Source organism: Pan troglodytes, chromosome 19, assembly GCF_028858775.2.
Source record: "Pan troglodytes isolate AG18354 chromosome 19, NHGRI_mPanTro3-v2.0_pri, whole genome shotgun sequence".
Taxonomy (NCBI): Eukaryota; Metazoa; Chordata; class Mammalia; order Primates; family Hominidae; genus Pan; species Pan troglodytes.
The window spans coordinates 83,112,565-83,132,953 of record NC_072417.2 but is presented as its reverse complement, the minus strand read 5'-3'; the positions used below and the strand labels follow the sequence as shown (position 1 = coordinate 83,132,953).

At 38.1% G+C, this 20,389-nt stretch overlaps 1 protein-coding gene across 1 annotated transcript in view; it reads right to left on the bottom strand.

Annotated features, from left to right (window-relative positions):
* The window catches only part of LOC134806912 (uncharacterized), a 44,753-nt gene that overhangs the window by 22,897 nt on the left and 1,467 nt on the right, over positions 1–20,389 (bottom strand). Inside the window, exons 2-3 of the mRNA XM_063800075.1 lie at positions 18,172–18,241; positions 4,262–4,618 (exon numbers count right to left, since the gene is read on the bottom strand). Coding sequence (XP_063656145.1) covers positions 4,262–4,618; positions 18,172–18,241 — 427 coding nt within the window. The remainder of the gene's footprint in view (positions 1–4,261; positions 4,619–18,171; positions 18,242–20,389) is intronic.

The following is a 20,389-nucleotide window of genomic DNA, read 5'->3' as shown; positions in this document are numbered from 1 at the left end:
TGCTTCCCAGCTGCAACAGCAGAGTTGAGTGGGTGACATAGGGGCTGTATGTGGGCCCAAACAATCTAAAACACTCACTATCTGATCCTTTATTTTAAAAAAAGTTTGCTGATTGCTGACCTAGAGTAATGCTATGAAACATCAGGCTGAATTGAGTAAAAAGGATGTGAGAACGGTGTCTCATTTTGATTCTTGGAGGCTGAGTAAATTTGACTAAGTTACTTAAATGTTGGTGCTTCCTCATTAAAGTGGAGATAAAATTCAGGGCCAGGTGCAGTGGCTCACGCCTGTAATCCCAGCACTTTGGGAGGCCAAGGCGGGTGGATCACGAGGTCAGGAGTTCAAGACCAGCCTGGCCAAGATGGTGAAACCCCATCTCTACTAAAAATACAAAAATTAGCTGGGTGTGGTATAGGGCACCTGTAATCCCAGCTAGTCGGGAAGCTGAGGCAGAGAATTGCTTGAACCTGGGAGGCGGAGTTTGCGGTGAGCTGAGATCACGCCACTGCACTCCAGCTTGGGCGACAGAGCAAGACTCCATCTCAAAAAAAAAAAAAGAAAAAATTTAGATAGTTTTTTTTAGGATGAACTAAATAATGATTGTAAATATGTACACAAACAATAAATGTGTCTGACTACGGTGACTCATGCCTGTAATCTCAGCACTTTGGGAGGCCAAGGTGGACGGATCACTCGAGCCCACGAGTTCGAGGCCAGCCTGGGCAACATACAGCAAACCCATCTCTACAAAAAATAGAAAAATTAGCCAGGTTTGGTGGCACGTGCCTGTAGTCCCAGATACTCTAGAGGATGAGGCAGGCGGATCACTTGAACCTGGAAGGTCAAGGTCGCAGTGAGCTGTGATCATGCCAGCCAGGGTGACAGAGTGAGACCCTGTCTCAAAAGCAAAACAAAACAGAACGAAAACCTAATACATGTTATTATTCTTTTTTTTTTTTTTTTTTTTTTTTTGAGACGGAGTCTTGCTCTGTCACCCAGACTGGAGTGCAGTGGCACAATCTCGGCTCACTGCAAGCTCCGCCTCCCGGGTTCACGCCATTCTCCTGCCTCAGCCTCCCGAGTAGCTGGGACTACAGGCGCCTGCCACCATGCCTGGCTAATTTTTTGTATTTTTAGTAGAGGCGGGGTTTCACCATGTTAGCCATGATGGCCTCGATCTTCTGACCTCGTGATCCACCCACCTTGGCCTCCCAAAGTGCTGGGATTACAGGTGTGAGCCACCGTGCCCAGCCAATACATGTTATTTTCTGTTCAAACTGATTGTAGTTGACATGCTTTGATCAAGTACCCTTACATATTAAGTGGCTTCCAAATGGGTTCATAAAATAGAATTAGAGATATTATCAATATCAGTCAATAAAATCAATGAAGGTGAATGATTCCATGAAGGTAAATTTTTGATCTATTTTTCGACACTGTATATTTTCTTGATTTTTGCAAATCTGTCACTAGACTGTTGTAAGCCTGCTGTTCCATAGAGGGATAGAGGAGTCTGTGAAGTTTTCAGGCAAATGTTTAACTTTGGGTTGTTTCAACTAAACACATCATGAATTTGATCTCATTGGAGATCATTAAATACTGCATTTAAGAACTCAAAACACCTTGAATATGATCTCATTAGTGATCATTAAATGTTGCACTTAAGAGTACTTAGTGCAAAAGCAATAATTGAATAAATTGGATTATTTTGCAATAAAAATTATATCCTGAAAACTGTTTGAGAACTTCACTTAATTTTGAATGCATATTGTACTATTGTTTGATTTTATTTTTTGATTAAAAATTATATCTGTTTATATCAATGTCTATATTTTTATCTTTTGCTATGTTTGACCTCAGGGCCAGACTTAGGATGAGGTAAGTAAGGCACTACTCTCCTCAGGTATAAAATTTAAGAGGCATCAAAAAGAAAAAGAAAAAAAAACCCACCAGTAATCAAGATAAATAATACTGTAATGCAATATTTTTTAAATAAAAAATTATGCAAAATAACTTACAATAAGCAAAATAGATCATGTGTATGTGTGTATATAGATTAGTTGGAGTTGTCTACAACAGAAAAATTCAAAATAACAATATATTAACCAAATAGACATATTTTTCTCTCATAAAAAAACATTTAGAGATGGGTATTCCATGGCCGATGGGGGCCCCATGGCATTTTGTGAAGGTCAGGCTCCCATGTCTTCGCTCCAGTATTACACACACACACACACAGGCACACACATGTGTATATATAATTTAACAAGTGACCTAGTTGATGTGATTACAATTTGTTTTTATTTTCTTATGTTTGTTTTCTATTTTCTCTAAAAATTTGTTATTTCATAGTAAGGAACAAACCCTGATACGCTCTATTACTTTACAGATACAAAAGAGATATGATTCCATTTTCATTACCTTTTATGTTTGTTTTTCTTATTAAGACCATGATACAATTTTGATCTTTTGTTTAGATGACTACAAAGAATACTGGGTGAATGCTCTTTCGGGACATGCAGAAATCATATTTCTCTACTCATTAGGAGAAGAAAATATTTTATCTGTCTAGAAACAACTAAATCATTCATATAATATTTTGATCTTTAGCTATTTAATGACTGAAAGCAGAAACACTTCTAAACCAACAAAATGCACTAGTGGGAGAGGCTCGGGAAAATTCCCTTGCTGGATTTAATAAGGAAAAATAAAAAGTAGAATGCATATTTTCACCATAATTCATTTTGCAGCTTTTACCACCATGCCTCATAGAAAGCAATTCTTGGTAAACTTTCTCTAGGAACTTAACTACAAAGTCATAAATGACTTGTTCTTACTAGATATTTCTAAAAATTAATAGAAGTTCATTTATTTCTCCCTGAGCCCCTTTAGACCTACCTTTAAGCCTAATTGAATCTTATTCTGTCAGAGTCAGGTTGTCAGTTTATTTTAATATCAAAAGCTCAGTATTGAACAGGGCTTTTAAAACTTCTGCTCATTTGAATATTTTCTTTAGAAGCAAGAGGAAAAAGCACATCCCATTATTAACTCTCCTGCCGTAGGTTTGTCATTGCACTGTTAATAATATGAAATGCTAAACCCACAGACAGCCCCTGAAAATAAGTGAAAAGCTTCCTGAAAATATTAGTTCTCAGTGAGATCATGGCTGATGGGTTTGTTGACCTGACATTGATTTTTTGTAAAAGTTTTCGTAACAGTTGCATAATGGGTGTGCTTCCATAGAGGACAATTAGCCAATCAAATCTGGTGGCAGATGTGGGTAAAAATTTCAGAACAGCTTTGAGGAATCAATTAAAGTAAAACACAACAGAGGGGGAAAAATCAAATATGAAGATGAATGGGATTAAAAAATAATACATGATTGCATTTCATGAGAAATTCTAGGAAGAAAATTTATCAAACATTAAAGATAAATAAAACCGACCCATAAGTTTTGGTGAAATCTTGATTTTCAGAATCTATTCCAATGAAATAGAAACAGTTATGCTAATTACCTCAAACAAAGTGGGATTCTTGTGAATCCTTTATATTTTAGGACTAAAGATTTTTATTTAAAAAAAGATTTAGTGGCCAGGCATGGTAGCTCATACCTGTATTCACAGCACTTTGGGAGGCTGAGACAGGTGGATCACTTGAGCCCAGGAGTTTGAGAACAACCTGAACCATGCAGTGAGATCTCGTCTTTACTAAAAATAATTTTTTAAATGTAGCGAGGTTTGATGGCATGTTCCTGTAGTATTAGCTACTTAAGAGGCTGAGGCAGGAGGATTGCTTGAGCCTGGGAGATCAAGGCTGCAGTAAACGGTGATCATGCCACTGCAGTCCAGCCTTGGCAACACAACGCGATCCCATCTCAAAAATAAAATAAAATAAAATAAAGTATAAAATAAAAAGGCATTTAGTGATTATTGAGGTTAAATACTTATCAAGACTCCATGGACAAGTTAATTCATTTCTCTTATCCTGATTTTATTCTCCAAGCAAAAGAGGGAGTTGAACAAGCCTTTCCTTAAGGTTCCCTTGTTACTTTTCTCTGTGATCTTTTCGGTACAACTAAAATGGCAGAAATTTTACCTTATGTCATTTGGCCATCTTAATAATTTGATCTACTAGAAATATCATCGTTAAAATCAATTTTAAGCACTTCTGCATGTATATAAGTCCCCTGGGAGTTATACAATGTGAATGATTATGATACAAGCACAGTTAAATAACAGTTATTAACTTAATTCTCCCTGACCTGGTGTTTTTAGTCATATAACAATGGTCCCCAACATTTTGGCACCAGGGACTGGTTTCATGGAAGACCATTTTTCCACGGACACGAGAGGGGCAGTTGTGGGTGATGGTTTCAGGATGATTCAAGCACATTACACCTATCCCTAAATTCTCATAAGGAGCATGTAACCTAGGTCCCTTGCCTGCACAGTTCACAATGGGGTTTACACTCCTACGAGAATCAAATGCTGCCCCGATCTGACAGGAAGTGGAGCTCAGGTGGTAATATTCGCTCACCTGCCACTCACATTCTGCTTTGTGGCCCAGTTCGTAACAGGCCCCAGGCCATCGATCTGTACTGGGGTTGGGGATCCCTGTCCTATAACATTCAACATGACATCATTATTTCTTCTGTTTTTTTTTTACGTAGTGACTTTAATCTGGTATCTCTTAGGATCCACCCAAAGATGCTGTTACTATGGTTACTATCATTATAGTTTTCAGTAGAGTATGCCAAACTAAAGACAATTACTTACTTTCTTCATGGCCAGTAACTGCATATGAATTTAAAAACCGTGTTTCTATCTTTTCAATACAATGTTCTTAACATAGATATGGGTTTCCTTCATACAGGCTCCTGGAAAAACCTAGTAGACTGGCAGCTTTCATTGCAAATAACCAGGAAATAAGAAGATAGTGCATTTTATATTTTCAAGAGTGTTTCCTCTGTAAGTATTTGTAAACAAGCATACCAACAAGTTTTTGTGAGCCTCTCTCTTGCTTATACGCTATGATAGCTAATAAAAATCAACGATTTACTGTAGCCACCTGATAAACATCAGCTTTACTGAAAACTAAATATCCCTCATTCACATATTGTATCAAACATCCTTCATTCACATATAGCAATTGAGTTTATGGCAGTCACAAAAAGTATATTAAGGTAGAGATTTGTTTCCATTATAAATGCCTTTTTTTCAATACTTTAAAAATATATTGAACACTGTTCATTGGGACAGTAGCTACAATGCATGCTCTAACATACACCCACACTCCCCTTTATGAATACTTCATTTGTTCACTAAAAAGCTATTGTCAGACTGGAATCCATTCCATCCCTTTCTCTCATTCTTACTTTTCGTGAAAAATGAACATCTTTATTCTTTGTGTTTTGATTGATTGCAAATAGCCCTATTAGATTTTAGTATTACTTAACTACATGTCCATAATAGTGAATTTTGAAAGCATGAAAAGTAAATTTTAAAATCGAATTTTAGTTCTAAAGGGATATCAAAGAATATATCCCAAAGGAAGGCAGCACTAAATCCATTAAGGAGGCCTGGCATGCTAGCTGTAATCCCAGCACTTTGGGAGACCTGTAATCCCAGCATTTTGGGAGGCCAAGGTAGGAGGATTGCTTGAGCTCATAAATTTGACAATGTAGGGAGACCTTGTCTCTACTTAAAAAAAAAAAAAAAAAAAAGAAAGAAAAATTGCTTTTACTCTCACTGCCAAAAGTGGGGGGCTGGCTTTAAGGGAAAGAACCAGTTTTGACATTGTACACGAGTGTGTAAGAAAAAACACAGCAAATCCATGGATGGAAAAAGTAAGTAAAATTATTATGAAGATGAACAAATATTTGACTGAAATCTTCATTTCTCAATTGATTGCTATTTAGCTCCAGCATCAACCCACATAGCCAGGTGGCTGCTGTTCTAGGACAATTTTAGTTTAAACAGCTCTTGGTTCTCTAGCTCATGTATTCAGCACTTAGTACCTTCTATTATGTCTTAATATGATATAGCAGAAAGGTTGTGAAACAGTACACAGATCCATGGGCTAGGATAAGTGTTTTTGATAGAGTCCCAACCACTTTACCTATTTCCCTTCAACAGTTGTGGTAATATGTGACCAAATAGAAAAAAGGATGAAGAGCTGGCACGTTGCAGAGACAGTGGATCCTGCTCTTTGTTATACTTAAGCAGCAAGAGGTTCTTCTTGAGCTGTAATGGTGATCTAGCCACGTATTCCCAGATCCTCACAATTAATATTTCAATGGCAGATAAAATTAGTCATCTCTTTTATTGAATTGTGAGTGCATGTGTCATTCACAAAAATGCAACATGTTATATTGGAAAGCTGGATTTTTTTCAATGGATCAGTTCCTGGAAACTAAAGTTTATAACAAATGTTACAGATGAAGAAAAACATACAGCCATGCTCAGTCTTGTGTTACTTTAAATGTACAATCTTGGCCGGTGGCTCACACCTGTAGTCCCAGCACTTTGGGAGGCTGAGGCAGGCAGATCACTTGAGCTCAGAAGATCAAGACCAGTCTGGGCAACATAGTGCACCCTGTCTCTGCAAAAAATACAAAAATTAGCTAGGCATAGTGATGCATGCCTGCAGTCCTGGCACTTTGGGAGGCTGAGGTCGGTGGATCGCTTGAGCTCAGGAGTTAGAGACTGGTCTGGGCAACATGGCAAAACACTGTCTCTAAAAAAAAGTATAAAAATCAGCTGGGCATGGTGGCACACACCTGTAGTCCCAGCTACTTGGGAGGCTGAGGTGGGAGATCACTTGAACCTGGGATGTCGAGGCTGCAGTGAGCCAAGATTACACCACTGCACTCTACCCTGGGTGACAGGGTGATGTCCTGTTTCAATTTTTAAAAAAATAAAAATACAATCCTATTATATTGCCTGACAATCCTGTTTAATGGTCCTAGTCTATTTCATCTCCTAGTCTCTGACATGAGTATTTGAACCTTTCCTGCCTGCATTCAAACCTCTAACGATATCCTGCACTCTCATCTGATTACCTTGCTTCTCATTACACTGAAAAAAAATGGAAGCAGAGTGAACAACTTCAACCTTCAGTTCTCTCTCACCCAACGTGAAATCCACCTCTGCGTCTCTACCTGTGCATGCTTTTCCCTTTCTGTGTCTGTAGCTTAGATGAGCTCTCACCATTCCCTCTACTTGTAGACGAGATCCCTTCTCATGTATTCAAGGACTCTGCATCTTTAATTATCCTTTCTCTCCTACATTATCTATTTTTTCCTTAGAGAGGGATCATTCCCATCTGTTCATAAACATACTGAACTACCTCCCACTAACAAAAGAAAGCAAAATACAAAGAAAGAAAGAAAAAAGAAAGCTTCTAATGACCCTGTATCTCCCTCCAGCTATTATTTCATTTGTCTTCCCTCCTTAGCATCAAGACTTCAAACATTTTCCCTACTTTCTCATCTCTCATTCTCTATTGAACCCTCTTCAGTTAAGCATTTACCCCAGACATTCTTTCCAAAGTATTTGATGCTTGGTTCTGTCACTGACAATCCATCACCTCTCTCTTCCTTGGATCACATTCTTTATTTGGCTTTTAAGTAACCATTCTTCTCTGCCTTTTCCCTTATGTCTTGCGATCATTTGAATATTGTCCCCTCCAAATCTTATGTTGACATTTGATCACCAATGTTGGTGGCGGGGCCTAATGCCTGGTATTTGGGTGATGGGGGCAGATTCCTCATGAATAAAATAATGCCCTTCTATTTACCTATTCATGAGGAATCGGCCCGACGGGGAGTGAGTTCTCACTAAGATCCTATGAGAGCTGGTTGTTAAAAAGAGCCTGGCACCTCCTTCTTGCTCTTTTGCTTTCTCTCTCACCATAGGATCTCTTCATGTGCCAAGTCTCTTCCACCTTCTGCTATGAGTGGAAACAACCTGAGGTCCTCACCAAATGCAGATGGCAGCACTATGCTTCTTGTACAGCTTGCAAAACCGTGAGCCAAATGAACCTCTTTTCTTTATTAATTGCCTAGCCTCAGGTATTTCTTTATAGCAGCACTAAATAAACTAAGACATGCCTCAACCTCACAGTGTTATAGCTAATTTTTGTATTTTTTACAAAATTATAAGACATATATAGTTATTATAAGGTATATATATAGTTATATGTCTTATAGCTCTATCTCACAACCTAATTCCCTATCTCCATTTGATTCCTAGGAGATGTTATTCAAGCCTATGTCATTATCTATCCATTATCTATCTATCTATCTATCTATCATCTATCTATCTATCTATCATCTATCTATCTATCTATCTATCTATCTATCTATCTATCATCTACCTATCTACCTACCTACCTATACAGATGGTTTCCAAATGTGCATCTTATGGATCTTTCTTCCACAACTCTAAATTCACATATACAACCTTCTACTCTTTGTCCCCATTTGAGTATAAAATGGGTATCTGACACATAACCTGGCCAAAACTGAATCTTCATTTTTACTGCACCCCCCCACCAGATTCTCAAATTCTTCTTCAAGGCCTTTGCACTGGTTTAGAATTCTGTTTCTTCAGGCATCCACATGGCTTGCTTTCTCTATTCTGGTTATCTGGGTAAACATTACTCAGAGGCCTCCATTGACTACCCTACTTAAAATGGCAACTTATCTTTGCACTGGTACGTTTCTTTATTTTTTATTTCATTCCCCTTAATGGTACCTGACATTAAATTGCAGTCATACATTGCTGAGCAATGGTGATATGTTGTCAGAAATGCATCATTAGGTGATTTTTGTCATTGTGAGAACCTCATAGAGTGTACTTACTCAAAACTATTAATAGATGATATAGCCTACTATATACTCTGTGATATGGCCTGTTGCTTCTAGGCTACAAACCTATACAGCATGTTACTGTACTGAATACTGTAGGAGTTTGCAACACAATGGTAAGTATTTGTGCATCTCGATACAGAAAAAAACACATTAAAAATATGGTTTTATAACCTTATTGGACTACCATTGTATATGTGGTCCATTGATAATTAAACATCATTAGGCTTAGCAGGAGGAAATATATTTGTTTCTTTAATTTCTGTCTCTCCCGCTATGTATATATAAATATATATATGTATATTTGTATTTTATATTATATTTATATTTTATATTATATATAATATATATTTATATATTTTATATAAATAATATATATATCATATACAAATAAATACATATATATATAATATATAATATATAAAAATATATATATTATATATATATATTTATATATATTCAAGACAGAGTCTCACTCTGTTGCCCTGGCTGGAGTGCAGTGGCGCTATCTCAGCTCATTGCAACCTCCGCCTCTCAGGTTTGAGCGATTCTCCTGCCTCAGCTTCCCGAGTAGCTGGGATTACAGGCGTGTACCACCAAGCCAAGCTAATTTTCTTTGTACTTTTTAGTAGAGATGGGGTTTCACCATGTTGGCCAGGCTGGTCTCAAACTCCTGCCTTCAGGTGATCTACCCACCTTGGCCTCCCAAAGTGCTGGGTTACAGGCGTGAGCCACCGCGCCTAGCCACTCTCTCACTGTATTTTAAGTTTCATGAGGGAAATATCTTTTTTTCTATTTAGTTCATTATTACCTTCAAAATGTCTATACATGATCTGACACATGGTATATATGAATGCATGAATTAATGAATTTTATAAAAATCGAGTACTTGTTGAAAATTATGTCACTGGCTGCATTAATTTAAGAGAGAAAGAAATATAAAAGGAAGGAAGACAAAGAAAGAAAAAAGGAAGAAAGGAATAAAGAAGGAAGGAAAGAAAGAAGAGAAAGAGAAAAGAAAAGACAGACTACTAAAAAAGGCATGATTTACATTGGGAATTACTGTTCATTGCAATGAACTGTGTGTAAGGATAGAGAAGATATGAATTCCTGTATCAGATCTACTAAATAATTATATGATTATAAGAAAGACACCTTCTTCTTTTGAGTGATTCATTGATAAAGTGGTTAGAAGAGGTAGATGGGAGGTTCATTTTTAAAATTCTGTGAGCTACATCTGTCACTTATTATATGTATAAATAAGGCAGTATTAGAGCAACTTATGATGGTACGCATTGGAATACTAAAAATGTATATATTTCACAGACAACAAAAATAAAAATAAACACCATATATTGGCCATTTACTCTGTGCTAGATTTTGTCTTAAGGGGTTTTACAATATGTCATGTTTCATTTAATTGTGAGAACAATTTTACGAGGTAAGTACTTTAACCCCTATTTAACAAGAAACTGAGGCATAGATGCCTGAGGAGTTTCCCTAAGGCCACACCATTAGTAATCCATGGGGCTAGGATTCAAATCTAGATTACCTGACCACCTAGATTTCAATCTAAATTAAATGAGAGAGTGAAACAGACACAGAAAGAGACAGAGAAAGAGAGACCAATACGTAGAGAGTAAGATAAGTAGAAAAAAATCAGAGAAAAGAGAGAAATAGATACATATAAGGTCAAGAAACAAAGAAAACGGAGACAAAGAGGCAGAGAGATGGATGGAGATACTTAAAACTAATACTAGTACGGCAGTATATCTGTGAGAATGCATTATATTATCTTATATACTACTTCTTTCTCTCTCTCTCTCTCTCTCCCCCTCCTCCACCCCATTCTACACACACACACACCCCAACATACACCCACAGACACTACTTATAATGACAGACTTATTGAGACTTTCTTGTTTTTAATATTTTTATCTTTAATTAAAAAGAAAAACCACAGCCTTAATCAAATAATCACTGATGGTATAAGATGGTGGCCATTAAATGTCTGAATTTGTTACAAAATATATTATTTAGTTTCTAGCAGACAGTACTTTATGGGAAGGTGGCTAATCCTACCTTTCTCTGTTCATCACATCTGGATACTGACATAAGCAGGATTTAGAAAACAGAAAAATCCTTTAAACAAATATCACAATTCTTTGAAATGCATATAAATTATGAAATTATACATATTTATAAAGCAAATATTCACTCATGCCATTAAAATCATGTTTATTAAGCTATACCTATATATGCATTAGAGTGATTATTTTAACACAATATTGGTAATCGATACGTAGATTTTGCCTGCCTTCTCTTGCAATAAATAGAGTGTTGAATTATTTATTAGATGCTCAACGGATGTCATCCAGAGTTTCATGTCTATATTTGTAGATTGAGAATGGCAGTCTAAAGAAACTACAATTTTATCTTCTAAATATGTAATCCATGTTGAGGTAGCTGGGGGAAGTCTAGCACATGGAATCTATACTTAGAACAATGTTATTTGTTGCTTTTCAGTGCCTGCTATTTTCTGACTTGAATGGTGTCCATTATATTTTGTTTATCGGTATTATTGACACTGAGCATTCCAAGTTATTTTTCCAAATATCATTCCATAGCAGTCGGGGATAAATTAAAACTTAATGGATTTACTTCATGGAAAAAAACATGTGTTCTTTTGTGACCACAAGGTGGCACAATAGTGACCAAAAATACTCAACCTCCTAATAGAATTGCAATTACCAGAGGCATTTACATAATTGTTATTATTAATCTTGTTATCACTACAATTATGACATTTCATAATTAAATATCACCCCAACCTTTGGGGAAAAGGCGAAGTGCTTTTGTTTAGTTTTTGTCTTCTTTCTGCCTGCAACATCATTAATAATTTTTTTCCTCCAATCTCCAGCCCCACCAGGACAAGCAGGTCCACAGAGCTATCATTTTATTTATTATTCAAAGGTTTAAAACAAACAGTAATAACTTAAATAATAAGTTACACTTTTGAAGAAGGATAAACACAACTTTATATTGTTCAATGGATCTAATGTTGCTCTCCATTAAGTCTTACTTATTTCATGACCATGCTAACATTTATTTATAATATAAGAACAAAAATACCATTCCAGAAACTTCGGCTTACACTGCAGGTTCAGATTTGTCCATTGAAAGTTGCTGTTTTTCTGCATTTCATGCCAGGCACAATATTGGGAAGAGAACCCAGAATAGCCCAGTGTGCCCTGCATTTATTTCATGATGGCTTTGTATTGAGAACAGGCCATCTCTCATCATGTTCAGGAGACTGGGAGACCACTGATGCCTGGGAATCTAGGTGTTGCAATGATGGTGAGCTACACTCATTGGAAAGGTATACAAGAGAAACTACCTTTTCCCCAAGTTAAAATGAAATACTGGCTAGCCAGGTACAGTTTGCCATTCGTCAGACAAATCACCCACCTGAAGATGCACTTCTTTTTATTTTTTATTTATTTATTTATTTGAGACAGAGACTCTCACTGTCACCCAGGCTGGAGTGCTGTGGCGCGATCTCGGCTCACTGCAAGCTCTACCTCCCCGGTTCACGCCACTCTCCTGCCTCAGCCTCCCCAGTAGCTGGGACTACAGGTGCCCGCCACCATGCCTGGCTAATTTTTTGTATTTTTAGTAGAGACGGGGTTTCACCGTGTTAGCCAGGATGGTCTTGATCTCCTGACCTTGTGATCTGCCCTCCTAGGCCTCCCAGAGTGCTGGGATTACAGGCGTGAGCCACTGCGCCCGGCCCTGATGCACTCCTTTATGATAACATGAAGGGTTAGTAGCATCCCATAAATGAGCATTTTCCCCCAACTTCCCTAGATTAAGAATTCTGGCATTTTACAAAATAACATGTATGATGATGCCTTTTATTAGTTTATGTCATGAGCGTAAGGTGTCCCCATTAGAATTTTAGTATTCTACTACGGTTATTACATTTTTCATGATGCTACTTGCTTCCTGCCATTACAATTGTAAAAGCAATATTTCATCTTTTTTGAAATCAAATTTTGTGGTGTTTTTAAATGCCTTCACTTTTCCTGTTTAAAATAGACCCAATTTTAGAAAAGCGCAGTAATAGCAGAACTGAAAACTAAATTCAACAAATATAACTTTAACTGAATTGTCAAATTATTATCATGGGATGTATAAAATGTACATCACAGTGAGTTGTACATTAAAGAAAGATTTTTAAAATTGCACAAAGTATTGTAAAGTTGGAACTTTCCAGCTGAATTCAGATGGTACAGTACTTATGAGAATAGAAAATACTGCACTAAAATACATATGTATCTAACCCTGTTCAGTCTGCTATAACAGAATGCCATAAACTGGATGGCTTATCAACAACAGAAATTTAATTCTTAGAGTTCTGGAGACTTGACAGTCCAAGATCAAGGCAGATTCATTGTCTGGTGAGAGTCTACTTTCTGGGTCAGAGGCAGCACCTTCTCACTGTGTTTCCACAGGGTAGAAGGGGTGAGCGGTCTCACTCAGGCCTCTTCTTAAAGGGCACTAATTTTTCTCATGAGGCCTCCACCCCCATAAGCTAATCACCTTCCAAAGGCCACACCTCTGGATACCATGGCCTTGGGGGCTTAGGATTTCAACATGGGAATTTGGAGGGGACAGAAAAATTTAGACCATAGCAATGTGGCAATGAAATAAAAGCATTGTAAGCCAACAACAAAAAAATCAGGGCTACAAGTAGAGCGAGGAAAAATCAGCACATTTTGTGGCTGTAAAGAACCATAAAGTAATTTAAAGAACATCCGTGTCATCAATGTTCAGAAATAGTGGACCAAGGAGGTTAACTCCCCCAAAACCCACAGCTCATTAATGGCAGCCCTGAGATGGAAATCAATTTCCCTTGGGAGCAGGAGGAGACTATGATCTCATACATCAACCACATATCAAGATGAAAACATAAGATGTTTTTTAAAATTGTGATAATCAGTAGAGCATTACTGTCCTACCACTAATAATGCTTTTGCTTTCAAATTCCTCTGAAATACCTTGCTATTACTAATATATATGGAAGAAAACAGAGAACATTCATTTACTGAATAACTCCTATCTGCCAGATAGTTAGATATGTGTCTGTCTATACATACATATATATACATGTATATAAGCATACATACACACATATATATATAGGTATGTTCATGTATATGTGTTTGTGTGTAAAGGTATCCTAACGTACTCTGCAATTAGCCCCATACTATAGTTTGAATGTTTGTTCCTTGTAAAACTCATGTAGAAATTGAATTGCCATTGTAACAGTATTAAGAGGTGAAACCTTTAAGAGGTGATGAGGCCATGGAGGCTCTGCCTTCATGAGTGGACTAACACCTTTATCGCAGGAGTGGATTCGTTGTAAAAGGGAGACTTTGTCACCTTTCCTCTCTCTCCTTTGCCCTTTCTTGTCTTTCCACCTTCTACCATGGGATGACACAACTAGGAGGCTGTCCCTCAATCTTAGACTTCCCAGCCTCCAGAACCGTGAGCCAATAAATTTCTGTTCATTACAAGTTAATTGGTTGGTGGTATTTTGTTATAAGCAGCACAACATGGACTGAGAGAGCCCACAGGTAAATATGATTAGCTCCATTTACACTCATGAAGAAACTAAGGCTCAATGACAATTAGAAAATTACCAAAGTTCATACAGCTGCCAAGGGCCACACCTTTAAAAAAGGAATTTGAATCCACTTCTGCCTGATTTAGCCATGATCTTCCTACAAAAGTATGTCATATTTTAGAGAAAAAGATGAATTGTTCTTCTCCCATCTCAAATGTGCTCAACACACCTGTTCTTTCCCAACATGAGGTGTGGTTCTGTCTTGTGAGCAGTTTTTAGTTCTGTGGGGTCCACCGGCACAGCATAGGCCGGTGAGGTTTTTCGAGTTCAATGAGCAGCAGCTTAGTTGAGTAGTGATATGTTATTTTGGCATGATAAGCCTACTCCTCTCAGGACCCCTCCAATTTAACAGGAACATGTTGAACAGTTTGAAAATAACACATGTTATTATGATATGAAGCAGTTAAGTACTTTTGGAAATGGCTTTAATTTAATGCCCGGTAAGTAGATAATGCAGGAGGATTATCCTGTATTATATGCAGTTTGATTTTTCCTCTGTTTGTTGCTATTCACTAAGCCTTAGGTGTATCTGAGTAGAGTAGTATTTTATTCTCAAAACTGTATTTTACTGAATGCTCATGCCTCCCACAATGGAAAGGATGTATGATATAAATCATCCAAAGTAATTTTGGTCAGATAGTACAGAAACAATTTACACTTGGATTGGGAATAATTTATATTTCTTCTACTAAATCGTTGCATGATTTCTCCTTTTTAATTTTTTGTTTTTTTGATTAGGTCAATGTTAAAAGTTAAGGAATGTAAATTATGAAACACCAAAAGAGATGAGTTTGCTGCTGGCAGTATTAATTGCCTACACTGTATTAGCATTCATTATGTGCTAGGCATTCTTCTAAGGACCTTATAAATATTTTCTCACTAACCCTTTTAACAATTGTAAGGTAGGTACTGTTATTTTCTTTACTTCACAGTTGAGAAAACTTGGGCCCAGAGAGGTTAAGTAAATTGCCCAAAGTCACACAGTAAGAAAGTAGTAGAACTAGGCTGGGCATGGTGGCTCACGCCTGTAATCCCAGCACTTTGGGAGGCTGAGGCAGGTGGATCACCTGAGGTCAGGAGTTCGAGACCACCCTGGCCAACATGGCAAAACTCCATCTCTACCAAAAATTAAAAAAAATTAGCTGAGTGTGGTGGCGCACGCTTGTAATCCCAGCTACTTTTAATCCCAGCTACTTTGGAGGCTGAGGTGGTAGAATTGCTTGAACCTGGGAGGTGGAGGTTGCAGTGAGCCGAGATCATGCCACTGCACTCCAGACTGGGTGACAGAGTGAGACTCCATCTCAAAATAATAATAATAATAATAATTAATTTTTTAAAAAAGAAAGAAGAAGAACTAGAATTCAAACTTAAGGCATTTGATTCTTAATTCTGCACCCTTAAATTTGTAGCTTAATACAGAAAGGAAATCTATAGCTAAGGAAACTGAGAATTGGAGACAGCAGCTCAGTTGCTCCAGGTGGCACAGTTAATAAGTGGCTGTATCCAGACCAAATCTGTGTGATTCTCTCAGGTGGGCTGTTTTCTTCATAGCACTTGTTTCAAGAAGGGAGCACTTCCATTTAATGATAAAAACAAAAACAACAACCAAAAAAAACCCTGTTGCTCCCAAAAAAAACAAAACCAAAAAAAACCCAAAAAAACCTGTTGCTCCTTGTGTTTACTTATGCTTTAAGGCTGGCCCTGCCAAAAGACTAAACATTTCTGCTTCCAAGGTAAAAGGTTTGGTGGCAATAAATCAGTGTACATAGGTGTGCCTCACTGTACATTAGCATTTCCCTGAAAAGGTGTGAGCTTTTTTTTTTATTCAATCGTTGTTTGTGCACATTTTGAAGAAGTTTATCTTCCTTTATCATGGCTCTTACCAGCTGCCTCCCACATTTCTTTTTTTTACCTTTGTTTTCCCAGCTTCTCCAAATACTTTTTTTTTTTTTCCTTTTGAGACAGAGTCTCACCCAGGCTGGAGTGCAGCGGCATGGTCTCGGCTCACTGCAGCCTCCGCTTCCCGGGTTCCAGCGATTCTCCTGCCTTAGCCTCCCAGGTGGCTGGAATTACAGGTGCGTGCCACCACGTCCAGCTAATTTTGTATTTTTTAGTAGAGACAGGGTTTCACCACGTTGGCCAGGCTGGTCTCAAACTCCTGACCTCAGGTCATCCACCCGCCTCAGCCTCCCAAAGTGCTAGGATTACAGGCTGAGCCACCGTGCCCGGCCACTTCTTTAAATACTTAATGATCAATAGCACTTCTAGAAAATACTGGCTTGCTATTTAACAAAGGGTCTCGAAATGATCATTTGCGCTATTTACTGATTAAAAAATAGCAATACTTCAACCTTGGGCAGCATCAGGTCTGCTTATTGCCCCAGGTTGGCCATTGGTAATTGTGTTTTCTTCTTCCGTCCCTCCATGTCTGTCACTCTTCAGGCAGATAACTCCCGAGTTGGAGGTTTCCTCCTACATAAAAAGGGATCTGATGTCCTCCTGATATCCTAAAAATCTTTGGTTCTGGAATTGGCGGCTAGCAGAGGCTAGCTCTGTCCTTAACCCGGCCCCTATGACTAGCCTCCCTTCCCCAGGCCAACTAGTGTCAGAAAGAATCAACCAGCAGCACAATAAATAATTGATCTTCAACATGTGCTTCTAATTCAAATAAAGGGCATTTAACCACAGTGAGTATCGCATGTGACTGAAGTATTTTATGTGGAAAGTTGAAGATTTCTGATAACTTGCTGTAAAGAAGTTTTCACAGTGACTAAATCTCCAGGGGCCCTTTCTATCTCAAGTTCAAGTTACTTAGACAGTGATTAAAGACCTTTTATTGGCCCCTGTGGTAAATGATAGCATAGAGGAAAAAAAAAAAAACAAAAACCAGCATTCTTTGGCTATGTAATTTAACAAGACTTAATCTATTTGTTTGAGTTTTCATCCATCGGGCTTGCTGAAATACTTTAAATAATTAACCTGTTTCTCTGCAGCCTGAAGCGTCCCCAGAGTTTCCATTCCAGGCCTGAGATGAGTGATTACCCAGCACAGATTGTCTTATTTATTTGGAAGACTCTCCAGCTCAGTCCAGCTGCTTTTTCTTGGGACAGCAGACAGACCCTGGACATGGTATCCTTTTACGTTACAATATTTACAAAGTAGAATAAATCAATGAGACCCAACAGGAAAAGGCCATAGTTTATTTTATTCATTCTATTTTTGTTTTTTCTACCATCCCGCTAGGTGCTCAGCAACTCAATCTATCGAATTTCAAAACATGTAGAGGTGTCGACATAAGTCTCAAAACTCTGCACAGAGAATCCCAAACCACAAGCTTGGACATTTCCAAGGAAAGAAGCACAGGGTGGCAGGATGAGGCAAGAGGCTGCTTACTCCAAGCCAAATCTCATGACCCAACCGCATAGTCATAAGAGGAGTGCGTTCAGTTGCTTTAGGAAACCAAGAGCCGTGAAAGAAAACACTTGGGAATTTACTGGTAGATAAGGTTTTTCTGATTGAAGAAAAGGTACAAAGTAACGCAGACCAATGATGGTTTCTGGGCAGCATTATGATTATGTCTTTTTAGGAAAATGCCCCTTCTAGGGGACCTTACTTGCTGTCTGCCCACAGATTTATCTGGACTGAATCTCGGTTACTAGTTTTTGCTTTCAAAGACCTCCTATCTAGGGGAACATTTGAAAAGAATTTACCAAGTGCTTCCCTGCTGCATAATCTGTGTGTTCTGTGTTAACACTAACTTGCATTTTGCATGTGGAGCCAGAAGCTCTCTTCTCGGGAGCCTGGGTCATACTGCTCCTTTAAAAATGAAAGTGAGAGAGAGAGAGAGGCCACGCTGATTTTAGAATTGAGTCAGGGCTTTGTGATTTATAGAGTACCCAGGGTGGATAGGCGTGGTTTCTAGATATCCACAGGCAAGTCTTACCTTAAAAGACACAGGACTTTGCACACGCCTTACAGAACATTCAGAACAGAAGAATCAAGGCTTGTAACCGATGAGACTAATAGATAGAATATATTAAACTGAGTAGAATCTGTTGCCTAAAAATTTACATAAAAGTGGCCCAGAGAATCCACTCAGCACATGTCCTGGCCAACTCAGAAATGATGAAATACAAATATTTAAAGAAAAATCTGGATTCCTTTGTGTGTATTAAAAATCCTCTCAAATATTCTAAATGGATGCAGTTTGGTCTTGGTGAGGGATAGAGGGTCTGAGACAGTATTAGCAGTTTTATTTTTTGCCCAAGTTGTACAGTGCCTGCTTTATCCAGGTTTCTGTGGATTTTAGACCATTCACCCTAGTGAAAGTCCCAATAAAACACAGAATGTAATTATGTTGGGGGGAAGAAAGAAGCAAAAGAGCAGTGGGCCTGGTTAATCCTTTTATCAAGGTCACTCCACCACCAGCATCTCAGAGGGATTTCCAGGCCAAAAGCAATCCTTTGTGTGTGTCTCACAATAGTGGCATGTCCTCAACTCCTTTGAAAGTATGAGGTCAGGAGTTCGAGACCAGCCTGGCCAGCATGGTGAAACCCTGCCTCTACTAAAAATACAAAAATTAACTGAGTGTGGTGCAAGCCTGTAATCCCAGCTACTGGGGAGGCTGAGGCAGGACAATGGCTTGAACCTAGGAGGCAGAGGTTGCAGTGAGCTGAGATCATGACACTGCACTCTAGCCTGGGCAACAGAGCAAGACTGTCTCAAAAAAAAAAAAAAAAGAAAGAAAGAAAGAAAGAAAGAAAGAAAAAAGCACGAAAGAAAGCTAGCTGTTTCCACAGTGATCAACTCCATCAACTGTCATGGACAAGTACAAGTTGGACCTAAGCCGTGCATCGTTTTTTTTTTTTTTTTACCAGCCTTGTTTCCTGGATAATTTCCCTTAGATATATTGCTGTGTCAATTAGAAATCATATTTATTTTCACTTATGAAAAAGACGTCTGGAGATATGCAATCTAGGGCTGCAGTCTTTCTTACCTTTCTATTTTCCCTTGTAGGGGGTGTCCTTGATTTGCATTCTTAAAAGGTGGCTTCAAGAGCATAAGCTACCAAGTTAGAGGTCCAGATGGAGAGAAAGGTGAGCAGGGAGAGGAACAGGGCATGAGCCAGCCAAGTCAGCTTAAAAGCTTTCATAAAAGCCGCACCCATAGATTCCTGCTAACATCTTATGTGCCAGAACTACGCCAGTTAACCCTACCCTCCAGCAACCTGCATCAGGACTGGAAATACAGCTGTATTTAAAAAAAAAAAAAAAAAAAAAAAAAAAAACCTGAACACATTGTTTTCCAATTAGGAATTTGTTAGGGAAAAGAAGATGATGGGAGAGTCGATGAAATGGAAATTTAAAAAATCCACCTTACTATGTTATTGTGGGGATTAAATCCATGCATCAATCACTTGATAATACTCACTAATCTGGTGGCACATGAAAATAATATTTTCTTCTCTCTCCTTAGTCTTACTCACTTCTCCAGGGCCCCCTTCAGAAACTATAGCACATGGTAGAGCAATACCTTGATGCCACAATTCATTTTAAATCTATTTACCTTCATTGAATAATTTCATTTTGGGGGAAAAAGTGGATGGCATAGGAAAAAATATTCAACCAACTTCTCGTTATTGGCAGGGCATTTGAAACTAGAATTGCCATTTTACATAGAACCTGCTTGTGATACTTACAGAAGCAACTAATTTTTACTTCAGCTATACCTGTTGTACAAGCTGTTAAAAAACCCATAAAAATGCTTTACAATGCTGCCTATGTTCTCTTTCTATGAAGCAGCATTCTTATTTTTGGTGCACTGTACCCAAT